We start from the raw sequence: 20477 nt of genomic DNA, 5'->3' as shown, positions 1-20477 counted from the left end.
TTGACAAAATTCAAAGATTGGTGAAAATGATACTGGTGGATTGACAATGTTTAATGACCATAGAATAGAACAGTTTAATTTATACTCGTCTTTTGTTATGCTGGTTGTTAAATCGAGTGTTTTTGATTCTGGTATAAAAGGTGTCAATAGCTTTTCATATGATGCACCCTCATACAAAACTGCAAGAATACAAAGATTTTTATGATTATCATCAGTTTCTTTAATTTTTAATTCTTTCAAACATTGATTTGCAAACATTATGGGTAAATCTTGATGCCATCTAGCATCACGAAGAAATCTACGAGCAAGATTACGTCTTGTAATTTTATTTTTACATAGCTCAAGATATTTATTCCAGTTTTTTATAATTTTTTCTGGCGATTTTTGCAATAATCTTATGACATTTGAATTATTAAATTCAATTTTTTCAGGTGACGTAGATGGTTGTTTTTTAAGTGACTTAGATGATGATTTATCAGATTCTTCAGATGATGATTCATCAGATTCATCAGATGATGATTCTTTAGGTAAATTAGATGTTTTAACAAAGCTTAAAAAAATATCATTTTCTCCTTTTTTTAAAAGTGTATCAGTTGATTTCTTGTTCCAGTCACTATCACTTGTACGATCTCGTGTTACAATACTTTTTACAGCCTTAAACAATAATGGATAATTTTTTATACTTAATTTTTCCAATGGAACTTTAGTCTGGGCATTCCTTTCATTAAAATTGTACATACTACGTAACATACTATTGACAAATAATGGTAACTCTTCATGAATACATACGTATTCTATAAAATCAATCAAATACTTCCTTTCGTAATCTGGATACTCTTGAAGAATATTCCAATCGTAATGATTTGAAATCTTTTTACGATCAAACTCGATATATAGTTCAATGTATTTATTAAATTCTTCATTATGTTTTATTTTTGAGTAAATTAAATCACAAATTAAAGTTGAACTCACATGTATACATGATTTAAGCTCATTTTTAACATGTAAAACACTTGACTAATTGATCACAATAATTATATGTTCTTTTGGTAAATTTTTAACATCAAAATCAGCACGTAGGTTCTTTAAAACATTTGAAATTAATGGATATTGCTCATTTTTATGTCGTGTAAATATGTATTTCAACACATTCAGAAGAGCATCGTAATCGTTGTTGACTCTGCATGTGTATATTAGCTCTTTTAATATTCACCGCGATTACTAATATCTGATTCTTTTGATATTTTTCTGTTATCAATGGAATTGATTCATTTGTTGGCAAATAGCATACCCAGTGTTGAATGTATCTCATGACTGGTGTATCATTTATTTTCATTTTTTAGCAATTTTTATTCTCTGTTCAAGGTTTAAGAGTTCTATCATATTACGTGGTATCAAATAATCATAGTCCAACAAACTTATCCCATAAACATCCTCGAATGTTGATAATAAAAGATTGATTTTTTCTTCTTCAGGATAATATTTCAATAGTTTATGAAATGTTGTAAAAGAAAAATCTTGATAATTTTGTGGAAAACATTGTTTATAAAATTGATGAAATTCCAATTTATTCAGTTTCTCTGTAATTGATTCCAATGGCAATAAAGATATTATAAGCACTGGAGTGTTTAACAATTGATCCCGTACACGTTTGAAAAATGATTTACTTTTTTCGTAACTCAACTTGGTGTTTGAAGTGAGTTCTTTGACAATATCAACAAAAATATCATGAATTTCTAGTAAGCGTTGAAGTGTCATTGAACCGATCCACTCGAAAAAATTTAATTTATAAACATCCTCAAATGTAGACATCAAAAGATTGAATTTTTCTTCCTTTGGATAGTACTCTAAATATCCGTAAATTGTTTCCAAATAAAGTTCTCTATGACTTTGAGGAAAAAGATGTTTATAAAATTGATAAAATTCCAATTTATTAAGCATTCTTGTAATTGACTTTAAAGACTGTAAAGGCATACGGATCTTATTTCGTCTTGAAAATGGATCCAGTACATTTTTTAAGAATGATTCAAATTTTTTGTTACTTATATTGTTGTTTAAGTTAAACATTTTGACAATATCAACGAAAACATTAGCATGGTTTTTTAATAACAATGAGAACGATATCAAATCAACACAGTCCAACGGACTCATTCCATAAAGGTCTTTAAATGTTGATATCAAAAAATTTAATTTCTCTTCTTTTGGATAGTATTCTAGAAGTTGATAATATGTTGTAAAGCAAAATTCCTTATAATGTTCTGGAAAAAGGTGTTTATAAAATTGGTTAAATTCCAATTTATTCAGTTTCTTTGTAATTGATGCCAAAGGCAGCAAAGGAATAAATATTTCTGGCTCGTTCAACAAATATATCCGTACATTTTTTAAAAATGATGCACTTTTTTTGTCACTTGGCTTGATGTCTAAATTGAATTCTTTAACAATATCAACAAAAACATCAGGCTGGTTTTCTAGTAAAAGTTGAAATGATATCAAATCAGCACAATCCAACAAACTTATTCCATAAACATCCTCAAATGTAGACATAATAAGATTTATTTTTTCTTCTTTTTTTGGATAATATTTCAAGTATTCGTAAAGTGTTGTAAAACAAAATTCTTTTTGATTTTGTGGAAACATTTTTTTATAAAATTGATGAAATTCCAACTTATTAAGCATTGTTGTAATCAATTTCAAAGGCAATACAGGCATAAAATATTTTGGATCATCCAAGAAAGCATTGCGTGCATTTTTCAAAAATAATTGACATTTTTTGCGACTTAATTTGATACATGAATTGGATTTTTTGACAATATCAGCAAAAATTTCAGCATGATGTATCAGTAAATTGGGTAAAAATTTACTGTATAGAACTGAATACATTCTTAATAATGAAAAAACAAAATTAGGAAAACGTGGATAGATAATTTCAAGCTCACTAACAGTGATTGGTTTTATCCATTTATTGGTAGTAATACGAATAAAGTCTTCTCCACAGGCAAAACAAAGTGGTCTCACTAATTCTTCACCATATTGTTCTTTCAATTCAATGTAAAAATTTTCAGCAATACTTTGTTTATTTGACAACATCAAATATTTTGCCAAGTTTTTAATAATTCTCATGCGAACAGTCAATGAGACATGTGGAAAAATGTGTTTATTAAAATATTGGCTGTTAGTGATGTCCTCATTGCTGCCATCAAAAAACCACTTGACTTTGAGTGCACGATCATTGATAAAGGCATCATCAGATTTAAGTGCAGCCACAATACCATCAGGTTGATGAAGAATTTTAGCCACTTCAAGTTGAACAATTGGCACAAGACACTCTGGAAGTTCAGCTGAACTCTTGACATCAACATTTTTCACACCATCATCATCAGTTTCCATTGCATTATCAATGAACTTCTTGGCAATGCAATTCAGTGCTTGATGTTTTTCACCAGGTGTTTTACCTGGTATTTTTTGGATCGCCTCAAGATATGGTGATTCCATTTTGTACTCTGTGCTTACTGTTGTTGCGACTTGGTCACACATAGCCTGACAAATAATATTAGTTTATTAATTTTTTAATAAAAAAATCTGTCAAGTTAAATTTTTTATTTACCTGTTTTTTTTATTTGACACAGTGACAAATTCAGATTCACACTTGATTATACTGGATAATAATTGGATCCAACTAAAAAGCAACAAGTTTGTGTCGCCGCACAATATGATGAAATAATAACATTAACTGACAAAAATAAAAATCAGTGAGAAATAGTGAAAAGCAACAAGTGTTATATGCTGTCAAATGTGCTATTTCACAATATGATGAACATGATGAAATAGTAAATGTACATACGTGACAAACAGTGACAAAATAACGTGGTTTTACCATATCACGTTTACCAACGTTTACCAAGTTATTTTGACTGGTTTTGACTTTTGACATCTAAAACTGCCTAAAATCACGGCCCTGTTATAATAATGATTATGTATAACATAATACCAATCATAATAAGGATTGATTAGGATCATGGTAGAAATACTTCTACCATGATTAGGATGGATCCACAGTTTAAAACTTCATTGATATCACCTGTTACAATATAATAAGTTATTATATTATTAATAACAATATAGTCAAGAAATGAAAAATAGAGAAACGATATTATAATAAAGTTTAAAAATAAAATAATTATTATTTAAATCGTCATTTGTAATTGCAATCTTCAGTCAAACTGAAAAAAAAAATTAAAATACAAGGCAATAGAAGGCTTTTGTTTTTTTATTAATATTATATAAACTTTCTAAATATTTCAAGTATATTTAGTTTTAACACTCCATGACGACAGCATAATGTATTATCCTCATAATTTATTATTACTTTATTATTATTTATTTAACAGCCGACAATTTTATTTTTCCCTAATGATAAAATTCTTATAAAAAAAAAAATAATTGTAATAATTTAAAAAAATAATTAAACATCATTAATAGCCAATAATTATTTTACATCCAAGATCAACATTCAGAATACCTTGCAATGACCAACAAGTATTTTTCAAGTTCAATGTCAAATAAATGTAACAGTTAATTACAACAAAATAACATGCAAAAATATTATTAAATAAAAATAAATCTAAAGTTAAAAAAAACTGAATAAATCATTGTTATTTTGTTATTTATATTAATAAACAATAACATGAGTCATTGTGATATTTTAAAAACATTCACAGTCTATCACGTGATAGAATAATTATTGGAAGTTTTTAATTCGACACCAGTTTTCCTTGAAACTACAAAAGTGGTCCATAAGAGTTTATAAATACAGCCACAAGTTCATTATTATATCTTCAACTTGAAATTAAGCTAATAAAAAATTCTTTTGTTTAAAAATAAAAAAATGAATACTCTATTAATTAATTTATTCATTGGATTATTAATAATTAAATCATACTGTCAAGATATTATATTTCCAAGTGATGAAGAAGTAACTCATTTAAGTGGCAACAAAATGCTCGTAAGTAAACTTTAAAAGAAAAAAAAATTATCATTATGATTAAGAGTCAAACGGTAAAACTGCTGATAATTATAATAACTTAATTTTTGACTAGGATACTGATCGTATACCATTATCAAATCCAATAGCATGTCCAAAAAATATGCTACAATATCCAGGTGATGGTGTTAAAAGTGTATGGGTTTGTGATTGTCGTCCAACATATTTATATTTTCCATTGAATGATACATGCCATGAGGCATTCAGGCAAGGACCATGCAAAGTTGGTGAATATGTTGTTCTTCCAGCTGGTAATGTTACGCCAAAATGTCAAAAAAATCCATGTCATCATGATGGAATGGTACCTTATAATGGTACTTGTCATAATTTAAGAATGACTGGTGGACCATGTGGTGATAATGTACTTGGTGTTAATGAAACAACTTATCAACTTGAATGTATTACAACTGATATTGCACCATTCATTATAATTGATGCACCATTAATTGACTCATGTCCACCAGGTAGTCGAAGAATTACCGTTGGTGATTGTAAACCAGTACTTTAATTATTATTTTTTTAATACTTTTATAACACTTTTAATAAATAATGTTTTTCTTTTTTTGAATAAATTAACTGTTAATTTATTTTAATTGTATGATAAATATATTATTTTAATTTTAGTCTTACATTTCATCAAAATTAATATTTTTTTTAGTTGAAAATTATTTTTTCTTATTTTAATTATTTATATATATATTTACAATAATTAATTTTATTATTTGCGTTTGTTTTTTTTTCAATTCTAATAATAAATTGCCGTTTTTCTGAATTTTTTTATTTTGATATGTACATGATTTTATGAGTTTATTTTATACGGTATTGTGCTTGTTTTGTAAAAAAAAAAAAAAGGAAATTATTATTTAAAAATATATATTTATGAATTTATATCCTGACTATAACCAGCATCATCAACAAGTCTTTGTCGTTCTCTGTACATTGATACTTTCATATTTTCAATTTGATGATATTTTAATAATTTTAATACAGCAAATACAGATAAACCAACCCAAATTGATAAACTACTCCATGTACCAAATTGTGCAACACCAAATTCAATATGAAAACCATTTGTATCAATATTATCAGCTTTATCAATATCATTACCAGCAGCAATTTCACATGATGGAAAACGTTTTATCATACAATTACACCATGTCATAAAACCAAGTGTTACTATTATTGCTGCAATAAGTGCTGAAACTGTTAAAAATATTGTTGATACAACGTCAATAAATGCTGATAAAAATGAACTATCTTCACCACGATACATTAACATTGATAATTTATATATTTGTACTGATGACGTTATCATCAATATGATACCAATAATTAACACATAATTACAGTATAATTTTGATGACCAATTAACAACAAATTGTCCATCAGTTTCTTGCCATATACCAGTTGAAAACAACAAACAATTGCCTCTGAAAAATATAAATTTAGTTTTAATTATTTTAATTTAATCATTTTTTACCTAAATAATAATGTTATTTTACCTAAATTCCTTTTGATGAAGTGACAATGCAAAATGATAAAATCAAAGCAACAACATAGCTTGCAACTTGACTAATTAATAAGACATTTATTAACGCCATTGTTATTATTTTTTTTTTAATAACTATTATTTATTATTGTTGTTGTTTTCAGATTTTTTTAAGTCGTATTTAATGACGTAATTAGTTGTTAACTTTATTTTCACTATTAATAATACACAAATACTTCATGATTCGAAATTTTAAAAAGTTTTTAAGAATAACTGAAATATCTTTGATATTTGTTGGTCAATTTATACAAATTACAAAGTACACTAATTATTTGATTTGTCAATTTTGACAGTTGTCATTTATTAAAAAACACACACACGCAATTGACAATATTATTTTTTTTTTTTTCAGTACTTGTCACTTGGTAACGTAGAAAACTTTAAAACAATAATTTGAGGTTATAAACGTTATTTAAAAAAATCAAAACAACATTATAATTTAAACAATTTAATAAATAATTATTAACAAAAAATGGATGATGAATTTACTGATGATGATTACATAATTCCTACAGTTAAATACGAGTGTGAGTCATCAATAAATTAGCTACTAATAAAATTAAATGCCATGTATTGGTTTACAAAAATATAGATTCTTTTTTTAAACATTGTTTTGCTTTTTTAGATCTGGATCATCCTGCAGATATTCAGTGAGTAAAATAGTTAAATAAAATGATTATTTAATAAGTATAAAATTGATTAAATTTAATAGAAAAATAATAATTTTTATGTTAAAGATTGCATTCATGGGGTGGATCACTTGAAGAAGCATTTGAACAATGTGCAATTGCAATGTTCAATTACATGAGTCCAATAGATGATGTTGAAATATTACAAAAATATGATATTGAATCAGAAGGACATGATTTAGACAGTCTATTGTATAATTATCTAGATGAATTATTATTTATGTTTAGTGCTGAACCATTTTTAATTGCAAAAGTAAGATCAAATAATTGTCATTTAAGAAATATTTAACATTTGAATAATTATTGTTTCTTTTTTCTATTTTTTAGAAAATTAAAATAACAGAATTTGACAAGACAAATTATCGTATAAAAGCAACAGCATTTGGTGAAGAATTTTCACTTGATAAACATCAACAAGGAACTGAAATAAAAGCTATAACATATTCAGCAATGAAAATAATTGAACCACCAGCTTCTGATAATTTTGAAGTATTTGTAATTGTTGATATTTAATTATTTGCATAAATCAATAAATTTAAAAAATTAAATATTGATTTTTGATGAAATATTTTTATTTTTTATTAAATTAAAACAATTTTTTATTATTTTTTTTTTTTTATTTTTGCTTTTTTTTTTTTTTCTTTCTTTTAAGTGAATATTTTACTATCACTTGGCTATTTAACAATTGTTTTTAAACGATTACTGATATACGTAATACGTGTTAATAATTTATCATCAGTATGTAAATCTGAATGTGATATATTAATAATTTTATATCCATTTGCTTCGAGTAACCGTTGATGAAGTAATACAGAACCGAGTAAACTATTTTTACCCAAACAATAATCATGATAATAATTTGCTAATATTGCTATCCTGTTAATTGAACAAACAAAAAAGAGTAAAAATTAATTAAATGACTTAATTATTAGTTTATTTTATAATGAAACTCACCTCAGCACTGTTGTGTCATTGTTGATATTATCAATAATCAATGGTGTTCCTTTTTTATCAAGATAAAATTCTATATCTATTGATGAAAAAACAATAAAGCAAAATTATAAATTTTTATAAAATAATTAATCAAGATAAATTAATTTAGCAAATTTAAATTACCAGTAAGAAAACCAGTTCCTCCATCGACATTTAATCGAAAATGATCTCTTGATGGAAATAAATTAGCCAATGCATCTGTTATTGACTTGACAAAAACTTGTTTATCTTTTGTTCTAACAAGTGGTGCATCAAATACAGGTGAATTTGATTGAATTAATGGACCTTTGTAATTGTCAAGTAATGATTTTGCATATGCATTGATATTTAGTAATTTATGTTTTTTAGCAAGTGGTATATTAGTTGGATCTGTTGAAACAAAAAAATAAACATTATTATTTCTGTGCAAATTAATTATAAATTAATTTAAAATAAAATTTTTAAATACCAGCTAATTTTATGTGAAAGTTTTCATCAAGTACTGATGAAATTTTTTCTGATGTTACTCGATTTAAAATAGTTAATGACCAAACAACATCAAGCCATTCTGATGATTTAGTCATGTCAGTTTCTTTTAAATTACCCAACACTTCCTATAAAAAACAAATATAAACAATGTAATAAAAAATTAGATATGAATTTTAATTTATTAATTTACCGTAAAAAAAATATCAGAATCAACAGGAACATAGCCAATTGTTGCAAGTGTTAAAACCATTGCACAAAGATCCTGTGTTCTTATAATTTTTTTGTTTTTAATACACCATTTGCAGAGTTCATCCATTAGTTGATCATTTCTATATTTTAACATACCTAATGATGTTAATATTGAACCGACAATTGGACTCTGATCAACACTCTCAATGGCTTTTTGTAAATCAATTGATAATTTTTTCAATAATAATTCATTACGAAAATTTAATTTTGCCATTGAATACAATATATCAGCAATATTTTTAATACCAAGTTCACTTTTAGTATTATTAATATTATCAGCAAGTGTTTTTAATAATGGTTTAACTCTTCTTTGTCTTGTAGCAAGACTTGACATTAATTTAACTGATTCAACTAGTGATATACCCTTGACATCAGCAAATGACTCATTTAAATCACCAACACCAAATGACATTATATTTGCACTAGGAATTATTTTTTTAGCTTTTGTTATTTTTTGTTTTTCATTTTTTTTATCTTTAAGTATTGTTTCTGTTGTGTTTATCACATCATCACTTTCTGATTTTTGATCATCTTTAAGTGACTTAAAAACACGATTTGTCATTGAATTTTTAGATTCTGCATACTCCTGTAAAACAATCTTGATTTATATATAAAAAAAAATAATATTAAAATAATGCTTTAATTTATTTATTAGAAATAAAAAATTGTTTAATCATTTGATTGGATTTTTTTTTAATTATGACAACTTACTTTTTGTAGTGATGTAGTTGTTGACAATGCTCCAATAGCTTGATGATTTGACAAACACCAATTTGATGACACTGGTGAATATCTTGACCCATTTCTTAGGGTACCAACTAATTTCAACATTTTATTAACTGAAAAAAAAAAAAAAACTATTATATTATTATGTTATTTATATAATCATTATATTATGCTGTATTGAGGTAATAATTTTTTTGTTTGTTCAACATGTCTTAATAAATTATAAATGTAAATTGACAATTTTTATTTATCACACTGTTTTTTTTTATATATTTTGAATATACTTACATTTATTTTTAATTGTTTATTTATATGCTATCAATTATTTTACTTAATTATTGTTGGGATTTTCGGCTAAATTAGGAATACATGTTTAGGTTAGATAGTCTGAAGCAATTTTTTTTTTTTTTTCTCTCTCATTCGTTTTGTGCATGAACAAGTTAAATTTCTGGAGAAAAGCGAGAGTATTTCTCCAGAGAAAATTTATCTTTATTGTCATCTAGATGTCTCTAAGTTTTATTTCTATTTCTAATTTAGCCATTTTGTTTTATTCTTTTAACCCGCCATTTTTAAATCATATCAAGAAGACAATTTATGTTTTTAATCATAATTATTATTTTTATTTATTATTATACAAATTATGTTATTACAAATCATTGTTATTAATTTTGTTGAGTTTTTCTATAAGACTATTGCCAAATGATTGACGATATTTAGGACTCATTGAGTCTAAAAGACTGCTCATTGTTTCGAAATTAAAATTGTCGTTTATTTTTTCCAAGCTGTCATAATTCATTCCAACAATTTTAAAGCCCATTTTTGTGACTTGTACACAATATTTCGATCCTTCTCCAGTTGTCAAATTTAAAAATATTCCAGTGTTGGTGCTCTTCAATTTATCTGATACTTGAATGTCTCGAAGATGATGTTTGACATCTTCAATTATAGCTTGGGCTTCAACTTTCCACTGTTCAGCATCCAAAACTTGCTCATTGTCTGTCATATTACAGTGTCCAGGTAAACTTAATTAATTTAACTAATTAAAACCACCTGGGTACTTGATACAAGTTTAGATGACTGTAAAAATAAATTATGACGTAAAAAAAATATAAATAATGTGTGTTTTTGTTCTGCATTATCGACAGAAACAATTGTTAAAAGACGACGTGGCCAATATGGTGGTTATAGCCAATAATAAAAAAATATTACACCCATAATCAAATGAATAATTTGACAAGCGAATAAATTGTTATTAAATATAAGTAATAATCAATAAAATTGTGAAGTTATTTATTAAAAAAATAAATTAAAATGGGTCTTTGTAAATGTCCAAAGAGAAAAGTTACAAATCAATTTTGTTTTGAGCACAGAGTTAATGTTTGTGAACACTGTATGGTGACAAATCATCCAAAGGTATGTGTCAAACTGTCAATAACATGTCAAATAATTAATATAAACAATTAATTTAATATATTTTTTTGTTTTGACATTACAGTGTGTTGTTCAATCATATCTTCAATGGTTAAAAGACAGTGATTGTAATCCAATATGTACAATATGCAATATAAATTTAAAAAATTCTGATTGTATTAGATTAACATGTTATCATGTATTTCACTGGTCATGTTTAGATACATATGCTAGAAATTTACCATCAACAACAGCACCAGCTGGTTATACATGTCCAAGTTGTCAATATTGTATATTTCCAGGAGCAAATTTAGTATCACCAGTTGCTGATGTATTAAAAGAAAAATTATGCAGTGTTAATTGGGCAAGAGCTGGTCTTGGTTTGCCACTGGTAATTTAAATATAAAAATATGATTGTTTTATTGTTTTATATGATGATTGTTTTGTTAATTTAATTTATTATTTACAGTTGAGCATTGATAATGATCAAAAAATAATAAATAATCACAATACATCAATTGAACCACTAGTCTATCAAAATCATGTACCATCAATATCATCATCAACATCAATTGCAACAGCAAGAACAAGCAGCAATGTTAATTCAATTAATCAAAATAATATACATAATAATAATATACAAAAACAAGGACCACCATATTCAATTGTTAATATTGAAGGTTCAAGTTCAATGGATAGAAAAGTATTTGAAGCATATGATGAACCAAAAGACATGTTATTTGATCATGATGAAAATAAATATCAACGTAAATCAGCAATTGAATGGTTTTTAAGATGGTGGAAATTAATAACACGACCACCAGCTAGAAGACGTTCAAATCCAGGTTCAATTTATAAAAGATATGCATTAATGGGAATGGTTGGTGTTTTATTTTTTGTTTTTATTATTATATTATTTTCATGGCTTGGTAGAATGAATACTGATAATGATCCATCATTTAATCTTCTTGCAAATCCAAATATTAATATTGAAAAGGACAATGTAATTTAGGTGATATTTTTTGTTAATTTAAATTTATTATTATTTTTTATGTGTCATAATTCTCAGTAATAGAAAATAATTTGTTTTTTTTTTTTTTTTTTTCATATTGTAATCTTGATAAATTTAAAATAATTATTATCAAAGAATTTTATTGTAATTGTATTATTTAAGTTTTTCTTTTCATAGTAAATTCGTTAAAAATAATTTAACTTTATTAATTTATTTAATTTTCCTATTGTAACTTTTTTGGAATTTTTTTTTTTCGTCAAAAAATAGTCTAGACTCTAGTCTTCTAAGAGATAAAATCAGTGGATTTTTATCTGCACCATAGGGATCATTATTCTTCTTCCAATTTATCATTAAATCTTTGATGATGTGGATTTTTTTTTATTATTGTTTAACAATTATATCACTTGTATACTATTGAAAATAAAATTTTAATATTAATTTAAAAAATTGTTGCTGTTGTAAGCATTTTAATAGTAAAAAAAAATTATAAAAATATACATATGCCTCGAAGCTGTGTGTAATCTCAGCTGGTATATTATCTTTCATCCTTATCACAATAAAAAAAGAGGGGGAAGAGAGAGACAAAATATATAATCCGGTTTCGGCTGGTTCGACTAGTTTAAAATTTAAATTCTTCACTCGGTTCTGACCACCTTAACCAGACACAATGAAATCGAAAACAATATTACAAAGCTATTTGAAAAAAAATAAATTTTATATTGGTGTTTTTTTATTTTTTTATATATTTTTTTATTTACTTGGAATTATTTCTTTATCACTTGGATTATTAATCATCAGCCTTGGTAAGTTGAAGCTTTTATTATGTTTATTTTGAATTGATAAATAATTTAATTATTACTTTATTTTTAGCATCAGGTTGTTCATTTTATAATGTACAAACTTATGATGAAATAAAAAAAGAAGATGCAATTGCAATAACTGGCTGTGATTCTGGTTTGGGATACAGTATTGCATTGCATTGTAAAAATAATCTTGGTCTTCATGTTATTGCTGGTGTTCATTCAACAGCAAGTCGTGGTGCCCAAGAACTTGTTAAGCATGGAATTGAAACGATTGAAATTGAATTGACTAATTTGGAAAGTATTGAATCATTTACCAAGTCTATACACAAACTTCTTGAGTCACAAAAATATCGTAAGTATATTTATTACCCTGACAATTGTTGTCACTGTTTTAATTGGTTTTCGTTGAAGGTCTTCGGGGATTTGTCAACAATGCTGGGATGATGATATTTGGTGAATTTGAGTGGCAAACTGACGAACAAATATACAATCAACTTCAAGTTAATCTCTTGGGAACAGCAAGATTGACAAAGTCAATGATTCCAATCCTCAGGCAACACAAAAGTCGTCTTATTATTGTCACAAGCCATTGTGCAATTGAGGCACTTCCTGGTGTTGCAATGTATAGTGCAACAAAAGCAGCATTATCAGCCTGGTCAACATCACTCAGAGTTGAATTAAAAAAATCAAATATAACTGTTGTTAATTTTGTACCAGGTTCATTTATTGACTCAAGTAATATTTTATTTCGACAACAAAATCATTTTGATGTTATGGATTCATCAATGCAACAAGAAGCTAAAAAATTTTATCAAGGTTATTTTAAGTTGTATGCCAGTTATTTGACATCATTTGCTCAAGATAATTCACTTAAAAAAATACAACAACCAGAAATCTATGATAGTTTTAATGATTTATTGTTGGACAAAAATCCAAATGCTATTTACATGTAAGAATTTATTTATTCATTTATTCAAAATTATTTTTTATAATTCATTGAATATTTTTATTTTTTAGATGTGAACCCTGGAGATACTGGATTTATTTTACATTATGCAAAATATCACCAACAACAGTACGTGATTATTTAATTGAAAAATTTGTGCAAATGCCAAAATTTAATTATTAATTTTTTTGCTCAAGAAAAAAGACGATTTGTAAGGAGGCTTATGATTTAAGCATCAATAAAAAAAAAAATAAAAAAACAAAATAAATAAAATAAATAAAAATTTTATTTTCTTCTCAATTTTAAATTAATAAAAATATGAAATAAATTTTTTAAATTATATATTTTACTATATTTATCTATTTATAAAACTTGAAAATAAATTAAAAAATAATTTCCTTGATTTTTAGAAACTAATAAACATTCTATTTTTCTATATGATTCAATAATAATAATCATTACTATGAGAAATATTATTTGATAATAGAAAATATTTATAATTAAATGTTTATAGTCAATTAAGAATTCATAATTATCAAAGTAATAATTTATAATACATACATCGATAGATTGTATAGATTTTTTGATTAATTTATTAAAAGGTTTATCGATGATGAACCATGTGTTCGAATGTGATCCTATCGGCCATAACGTTTCTACGTTTTCATCTGTTTTAAACTAAAATAATTGTATAAGATAAAAATTAAATCACCAAAATTTTCATCTCATTATTCCGACTTCAAAGATCAATGGATCCGACGGGTGAGAGCGGGGATGGCGGGTACTCATACAGGGAAAACTGTTGAATCTCCCTGGTGGAAATAATTTCTCCGTAAAACTCCGGGAAAACTCCGTAAAATTTCGGAAATACTCAGTAAAAGTCCGGAAACACTCCGTAAAATTCCGAAAAACTCCGGAAATACTCCGTAAAATTCCGGAAAACTCCGTATCACTCCGGAATCGGCCCATTAAAATTTTTTGCTCGCATTTATTTTCCTTCTTTTTCTACAGGAATTCGTTTTGAATTGTATTTGTATTCGCTTCTCGTATTTCTCGTATTTTCAATCAGTAAGATGAGCCGAACCCGAGAAAATGCCACGAGCAATCAGGAGCCGCAGCGAGCGAAACTACAAGGGGTAAACAATCAGTTCAGTCGGACTCGTAGCATCTGCTTCGCTCAGCAATTCAGCACAGAAAGCTCAGATAACAATCGGAGTAACAGTCTGAGCAAGAGCACAAAAAGCGTCGGAATGAGAAGGAAAAAAATTGGAGATAACCGGAAAAAATGATATTTTGTTTTACTCCGAATTTTTATTCAACAATATGCGGAAAAAATCAGAGTAAAGCGGAGTAAATCATAGAAATTCGTAGAAAATTGGAGCAATACGGAGAAAATCGAAGTAATGAATTTTTTTATGTTAAAATAGAAAGTATTATTGTTATTATTATTATTACAGAAAAATACTGATGATGATGATATACAAATATTTGAAGACAAAATGAAAGGAATATTAAATAGAATAACAATTGATAATGTTGATGAATTTTTAGCAGAGTACATAGGATTAGATTTTACTGATAAAAAACTTAAAAACTTGAAATTTATGTTACCAAAAAGTTTTGAAAGAATCAAATTTCTCATCTTTATGTGCAATCATTTATAAAAAATTAAATGATTTAGAAATTGATGTGGCTGAGACAAAAAAAAACTTGGCGATTTATTATTCATTCGGTGCAAGAAACGATTTCACGGTGCTTTTGATTTCGGATCTGTTCGAATTAAAGAGCTCGAAAAAATTACTATTTGTAAAGATATTGAGGAAAGAGAAAAACTAATGAAATCATTTCATGAGACTGAGAAACTTGCTTATGAAAAAACAATTAATAATATTCTGATGATTGGCGAATTATTTAAAAAACATATGATTCCTATCCTGACAATAGATTCAGTTCTAGAAACATTGTGGGAGTCACAAGATGTTGATACTGCTCTACAATATATTTGCGAATTCCCTGGTGGAAATAATTTCTCCGTAAAACTCCGGAAAAACTCCGTAAAATTCCGCAAATACTCCGTAAAATTCCGGAAAACTCCGTATCACTCCGGAATTAATACATTAAAATTTTTTGGTCATTTATTTTCCTTCATTTTACACAAGAATTCGAGAATTTTGGAATTGCTACGGATTTCTCGTATTTTTGCTAAGTGAGCCAATTCCGGAGTAATCCGGAGAAATTCCGGAGAAATATTTCCACCAGGATAAGAATTACTGGTCTGATACTAGAAAAAATGACATATTATAATTTAAATATTCATTTTTCAAAAATTACTTCATTATCTCGCGATAAAAAACTAAGCCCAAGCATAAGAATAATGCTCCAAAGTCTCATTGACTTAAAAGGTCGTCACTGAAAAGCATGTAATAGAGATGAGGAATTACAATGTTTAAAAGCAGTTACTCGTGTCAACCATTCATATGAAAATCATCCAGGTAAATTATATTTGTTTTAAATAATAGTAATAATAGTTGATAATTATTAATTTTTTGAAGACAAAGTGTAATTTGAAAAAAAAATATTTTTTTTTTTTGTTAAAGCTCATGTCTATGATATTGTAAAACAACTCCATGAAAAAAAATTTAATATCTGTTTACAATATTAAAATGGTATGGTGATCAGGATCAAGCTCATGATCCAGCTGTTGATCATAAAGATGCAGTGTTAAATTTGCTAAGTAAAAAATTTTGAGTACAAATTAATTATATTAAAAAAAAGCCCAATGAAATTTCATCATAATACATGTATATTGTAAAAATCTTGGTGCTAAAATTTATATTATTTAAAATCATTGATAGAAAAAATACAAATAATTATTATAATAATACAGATTATGTAATAATAAAATAAAGGTACATTCCAGTTTGTGTAACTGACACCAACAAAGTGTGTGTTCAATGTGCAATTGCAACAAATAATTATTTACGTTTTTGTTACTTGGAAATACTGAGAAAATAAACTCAGATTTTCATAATTTTTTTTTGAAGAAAAATAATAATTAAAGAAAAATAAACAATTAATATAGTATAATAGTATATAAGCATACATTGTACAATGTTATACATTCATCTAGTACAAATGAATTGTATGAAAAAAAAGCCCAGTAAAATATCTCCGTAAATTATTGTAAAAAACTCTGTGCTAATTATTCATAATTATCTATAGGATATTTGTTTTTTTCTAAATCATTAAAAAAATTAAAAATCAATAGTTAAAATATTGTTGATAATAAAAATGACGATTGACGATGAAGTGGCATCGAGTGGAATGATTTACTGGATACATCACTTGTAGGTCCAAATGATTTTATGTAAGTTTATGATTTATACTTTCCAACATATCGTGAATCAAACCACGTAAACAAACAGTTATCAAAATTATTACGTGAAGTTAGTTTTATTAATGTAAAAAATTCGATAACAGAAAATGTTGTTAAAGACGAATGGAAAGCAAGTGGTATTGATTCGACTGATTTAGTTGATATATAACATGAAAATCAAGTTAATGTTATTAAAGAATATAATTTAAAATCTTTGAGAATTGATGAAACACACCAACGCAATGAACAATTATCAAATTTATTGCGTGAAAGTGATTTTGATGATATACCAAGCTGGATAACAGAAAATGTTGGTGAAAATAAATTAAAAACATCAACATTTGTCAGAATACTTTTTACATTAATATTAGAATCAGGTATTGAGACAGAAAGCTCTTTTGATAAAAGAAATTTTTATCAACCAAATCGTTCAAAAATTATAATCATAAACTTCAAGAATTGTAATCTTCATATAAATTTAAAATAATTATAATCAAAGAATTTTATTGTAATTCTTAGGGGTGTGCGAATATTCGAAAATTCGAATAATTCGTATCGAATACGAATCGAATTATTCGATTCGAAAATCGAATCGAATTATTCGAATTTTCGAATAGCTACGAATAATTCGACTATTCGCCATTATACGAATATTCGAAAATTCGAATAATTCGAATAATGACGAATAGTCGAATAGTAACGAATAATTCGACTATTCGACTATTCGACTCTATGTTTTTAATTTTTCGAATAAAAATGATTTAATGCATTTAAAAATTGTTCCAAATGGAAGATAATAATTATTGTTAGAATATTGAACCCAAACATGAGATAATTTTTTTATTTATATTATTTTAATGAATTTATTAGGTATGTAAAATTAGTACATACATTGTAGCACAATCAAACTGGACTATATCAAAAATTACGTGCGAATTATGTGTTATTCATGTGCGAATAAATCATTAGAAAAAATTTTTTTATTTTCATTTTTTATAACAAATTCAATTTTGTTATTATTGAAAAGACCTAGGTTTAACTTTTTTAATAATATCCTTATTTTCATGAAATGAAATTTTGTGTTATGTTCAAATAAGTAAACTTATAAATATCTAAGAAATAACACCGAAATAAAAAATAAATGAAAAAAATTCTTCTTTGTGCACATAGTATCAATAAGATATTTAATATTATTTTAAAACTGTAATACTTCATGTTAAATTATTGTAAGAGTATATAAGAAAAATTATATTTTGAAAACAATTTATAACACTAGAAAATAAATATATATGAGTTTATCATAAAAATGACTGAATTTCTTAAATAATTTGTTGCATGTCGTTTTAGCTCTTATTGAGGTTACAGTTGCAAAAAGTTGGATTTGCACTAGATAATTGTAAAGAATTATTTATAAGTTTACTTATTTGAAGATAACACGAAATGTAATTTCATCGAGATCGGATTATTATTAAAAAAGTTGTTATAAACAATTAAAAAAAAATGTTTCTAATTATTTATTCGCACATAAATAACACATAATTGGCACGTAATTTTGGGCCTGCTTACATCAAGATCTAATCATTATATAAAAAGTTCTGTTAGCTTTCATTTGTCAATTATTAAAAATGTTATTAAATATTAAAAAAAAATTTTTTTTAAAATTTATTTATTCGCACATAAATCCCACATAATTCGCACATAATTTTAAGCCTAACTTCATCAAGATCAGATCATTAATAAAAAAGTTTTGCTATAGCTTACAGTGAAAGCTAGCACAACTTTTTAAAAAAGGAAAAAAAAAAAAAACGCACAAAAATTGCGGATTCCGCACATAATCCGCACGTAATTTTTGATATAGTCCAGTTTGATTGTGCTACAATGTATGTGCTAATTTCACATACCTAATAAATTCATTAAAATAATATAAATAAAAAAATTATCTCATGTTTGGGTTCAATATTCTAACAATAATTATCATTTTTATTCGAAAAATTAAAAACATAGAGTCGAATAGTCGAATAGTCGAATTATTCGTTACTATTCGACTATTCGTCATTATTCGAATTATTCGAATTTTCGAATATTCGTATAATGGCGAATAGTCGAATTATTCGTAGCTATTCGACTATTCGAAAATTCGAATAATTCGATAGTACTATTCGATTCGATTCGATTCGAGGACTATTCGCACACCTCTAGTAATTCTATTATTTAAATTTTTCTTTTTTTTTTTTTTTTTCCATAGTAAATTCGTTGAAAATAATTTAATTTTATTAATTCATTTAATTTTCCTGTTGTATTTAATTTTAATTATTATACAAACAATTAGACAAAGTTTTTTTGGCATGGCAATCTTGCCTTGATAAAGCTGAAACGTTGGGTCATGGTTGTGCTGTATTAGCTTTCACATCATTCTTTGTTTCAACCAAAGAGGGTCATGAAGAATCAAGCGAGGAAGCTTGAGTATTCCAACAACTGGTAAAGAACAAATATTAAATAAATAGCAAATTAGAAATAGTTTTTTAAAAAACAGTTAACTTATAAATAAAAAAGAAAGGAGTATTTAATATAAATGAGGTATTATCAATAAACAATTCATAATAATGATATAGTAATACAACCTCTTTACACATATATATCTACTATTTGTCTTGATCGATAATGAGACCAAACTTTCAAAACGACTTATTAATATATTTACAAGAAATTTATTTTTTTTTTTAAGATGAAAAAAACTTGTCATCATCAGCAGAATCATCAAGAGGATCAAAACTATGCAAAGGCAATAGACAATTTAGTAAATTAAAATATTTACAATATCTATAAATTCTATCATTTTTTTTATTTTTTTGCGTTTTTTTTGTTTTTTTATTCAAAGTATAAGTATATTCTATATAATGTCTAAATTACCTGATTAATATAATTAATATTTTTTTGTCATGGTGGCATATGATGAATTAGTTCTCAATGATGCTTGAGCATTGAATGTTCTGTTGTTTTTTTGTTGTTTGTTGTTGGTGTCAGCTTGTTTTATTGCATTTAAGTTTGCTTTTATAAATGGGCAACCTTGATATGATGCTGGATGGCCATTTAATCCACAGTTGACACATAATAATTTACTTTTGTCTTGACAGTCTTTATCAATTGTACACGATCCAGGTGTATGTGTTTGTGCACATTTAACACACCTGAATGGTAAGTTGCAGTTGGAACTT

General features: G+C 26.0%; 6 protein-coding genes and 1 pseudogene across 7 annotated transcripts; 4 read left to right on the top strand and 3 right to left on the bottom strand.

Moving 5' to 3' along the window:
• Nucleotides 1-1332: 1332 nt before the first annotated feature.
• LOC122853785 lies at nucleotides 1333-3697 on the bottom strand. Its single transcript, XM_044154205.1, has 2 exons — nucleotides 3605-3697; nucleotides 1333-3537 (listed from the first exon to the last, which is right to left on the bottom strand). The coding sequence occupies exon 2, from the start codon at nucleotides 3532-3534 to the stop codon at nucleotides 1333-1335; it is 2202 nt and encodes a 733-aa protein (XP_044010140.1). The 5' UTR covers nucleotides 3535-3537; nucleotides 3605-3697.
• A 378-nt stretch (nucleotides 3698-4075) lies between these two features.
• On the top strand, nucleotides 4076-5630 carry LOC122854872. Its single transcript, XM_044155893.1, has 2 exons — nucleotides 4076-5002; nucleotides 5097-5630. Exons 1-2 carry the CDS (start codon nucleotides 4886-4888, stop codon nucleotides 5547-5549), a joined length of 570 nt encoding a protein of 189 aa, XP_044011828.1. The 5' UTR covers nucleotides 4076-4885; the 3' UTR covers nucleotides 5550-5630.
• A 248-nt stretch (nucleotides 5631-5878) lies between these two features.
• On the bottom strand, nucleotides 5879-6896 carry LOC122854871 (annotated as a pseudogene).
• A 73-nt stretch (nucleotides 6897-6969) lies between these two features.
• LOC122854870 (protein archease-like) lies at nucleotides 6970-7833 on the top strand. Its single transcript, XM_044155892.1, has 4 exons — nucleotides 6970-7117; nucleotides 7216-7240; nucleotides 7328-7532; nucleotides 7607-7833. Exons 1-4 carry the CDS (start codon nucleotides 7063-7065, stop codon nucleotides 7790-7792), a joined length of 471 nt encoding a protein of 156 aa, XP_044011827.1. The 5' UTR covers nucleotides 6970-7062; the 3' UTR covers nucleotides 7793-7833.
• On the bottom strand, nucleotides 7830-10117 carry LOC122854869 (FAST kinase domain-containing protein 4-like). Of its 2 annotated transcripts, none has more exons than XM_044155891.1 (7): nucleotides 10004-10117; nucleotides 9701-9828; nucleotides 8931-9575; nucleotides 8721-8865; nucleotides 8396-8641; nucleotides 8234-8309; nucleotides 7830-8155 (listed from the first exon to the last, which is right to left on the bottom strand). In XM_044155891.1, exons 2-7 carry the CDS (start codon nucleotides 9818-9820, stop codon nucleotides 7954-7956), a joined length of 1434 nt encoding a protein of 477 aa, XP_044011826.1. In that variant the 5' UTR covers nucleotides 9821-9828; nucleotides 10004-10117; the 3' UTR covers nucleotides 7830-7953. The 2 variants fall into 2 exon arrangements, with proteins under 2 accessions (XP_044011826.1, XP_044011825.1); XM_044155890.1 differs by having other exon boundaries at nucleotides 7834-8155; nucleotides 8931-9587.
• Nucleotides 10118-10621: 504 nt separating this feature from the next.
• LOC122854868 (zinc finger protein-like 1) lies at nucleotides 10622-12579 on the top strand. Its single transcript, XM_044155889.1, has 4 exons — nucleotides 10622-10732; nucleotides 10861-11128; nucleotides 11211-11516; nucleotides 11595-12579. Exons 2-4 carry the CDS (start codon nucleotides 11027-11029, stop codon nucleotides 12135-12137), a joined length of 951 nt encoding a protein of 316 aa, XP_044011824.1. The 5' UTR covers nucleotides 10622-10732; nucleotides 10861-11026; the 3' UTR covers nucleotides 12138-12579.
• A 128-nt stretch (nucleotides 12580-12707) lies between these two features.
• On the top strand, nucleotides 12708-14169 carry LOC122854867 (D-beta-hydroxybutyrate dehydrogenase, mitochondrial-like). Its single transcript, XM_044155887.1, has 4 exons — nucleotides 12708-12940; nucleotides 13008-13292; nucleotides 13352-13889; nucleotides 13958-14169. The coding sequence occupies exons 1-4, from the start codon at nucleotides 12805-12807 to the stop codon at nucleotides 14067-14069; spliced, it is 1071 nt and encodes a 356-aa protein (XP_044011822.1). The 5' UTR covers nucleotides 12708-12804; the 3' UTR covers nucleotides 14070-14169.
• The last annotated feature ends 6308 nt before the right edge of the window (nucleotides 14170-20477 follow it).

This window comes from Aphidius gifuensis, linkage group LG4, assembly GCF_014905175.1.
Source record: "Aphidius gifuensis isolate YNYX2018 linkage group LG4, ASM1490517v1, whole genome shotgun sequence".
NCBI classification, from domain to species: Eukaryota; Metazoa; Arthropoda; class Insecta; order Hymenoptera; family Braconidae; genus Aphidius; species Aphidius gifuensis.
The sequence above is the reverse complement of the archived record's forward strand: the minus strand, read 5'-3'. Positions and strand labels throughout refer to the sequence as shown.

Excerpts from the sequence above, each read along its gene's own strand:
- LOC122853785 (XM_044154205.1), bottom strand. The coding sequence starts at position 3,534 with ATGTGTGACCAAGTCGCAACAACAGTAAGCACAGAGTACAAAATGGAA.
- LOC122854872 (XM_044155893.1), top strand. The coding sequence starts at position 4,886 with ATGAATACTCTATTAATTAATTTATTCATTGGATTATTAATAATTAAA. Across the intron at positions 5,003-5,096 it reads TAAGTGGCAACAAAATGCTC|GATACTGATCGTATACCATT; the intron begins GTAAGTAAACTT and ends ATTTTTGACTAG.
- LOC122854870 (XM_044155892.1), top strand. The coding sequence starts at position 7,063 with ATGGATGATGAATTTACTGATGATGATTACATAATTCCTACAGTTAAA. Across the intron at positions 7,118-7,215 it reads TCCTACAGTTAAATACGAGT|ATCTGGATCATCCTGCAGAT; the intron begins GTGAGTCATCAA and ends TTGCTTTTTTAG. Across the intron at positions 7,241-7,327 it reads GATCATCCTGCAGATATTCA|ATTGCATTCATGGGGTGGAT; the intron begins GTGAGTAAAATA and ends TTTATGTTAAAG.
- LOC122854869 (XM_044155890.1), bottom strand. The coding sequence starts at position 9,820 with ATGTTGAAATTAGTTGGTACCCTAAGAAATGGGTCAAGATATTCACCA. Across the intron at positions 8,310-8,395 it reads AGGAACTGGTTTTCTTACTG|ATATAGAATTTTATCTTGAT; the intron begins GTAATTTAAATT and ends TTTCATCAATAG. Across the intron at positions 8,156-8,233 it reads AATGACACAACAGTGCTGAG|GATAGCAATATTAGCAAATT; the intron begins GTGAGTTTCATT and ends TTCAATTAACAG.
- LOC122854868 (XM_044155889.1), top strand. The coding sequence starts at position 11,027 with ATGGGTCTTTGTAAATGTCCAAAGAGAAAAGTTACAAATCAATTTTGT. Across the intron at positions 11,129-11,210 it reads TGGTGACAAATCATCCAAAG|TGTGTTGTTCAATCATATCT; the intron begins GTATGTGTCAAA and ends TTGACATTACAG. Across the intron at positions 11,517-11,594 it reads CTGGTCTTGGTTTGCCACTG|TTGAGCATTGATAATGATCA; the intron begins GTAATTTAAATA and ends TATTATTTACAG.
- LOC122854867 (XM_044155887.1), top strand. The coding sequence starts at position 12,805 with ATGAAATCGAAAACAATATTACAAAGCTATTTGAAAAAAAATAAATTT. Across the intron at positions 12,941-13,007 it reads ATTATTAATCATCAGCCTTG|CATCAGGTTGTTCATTTTAT; the intron begins GTAAGTTGAAGC and ends CTTTATTTTTAG. Across the intron at positions 13,890-13,957 it reads AATCCAAATGCTATTTACAT|ATGTGAACCCTGGAGATACT; the intron begins GTAAGAATTTAT and ends TTTATTTTTTAG.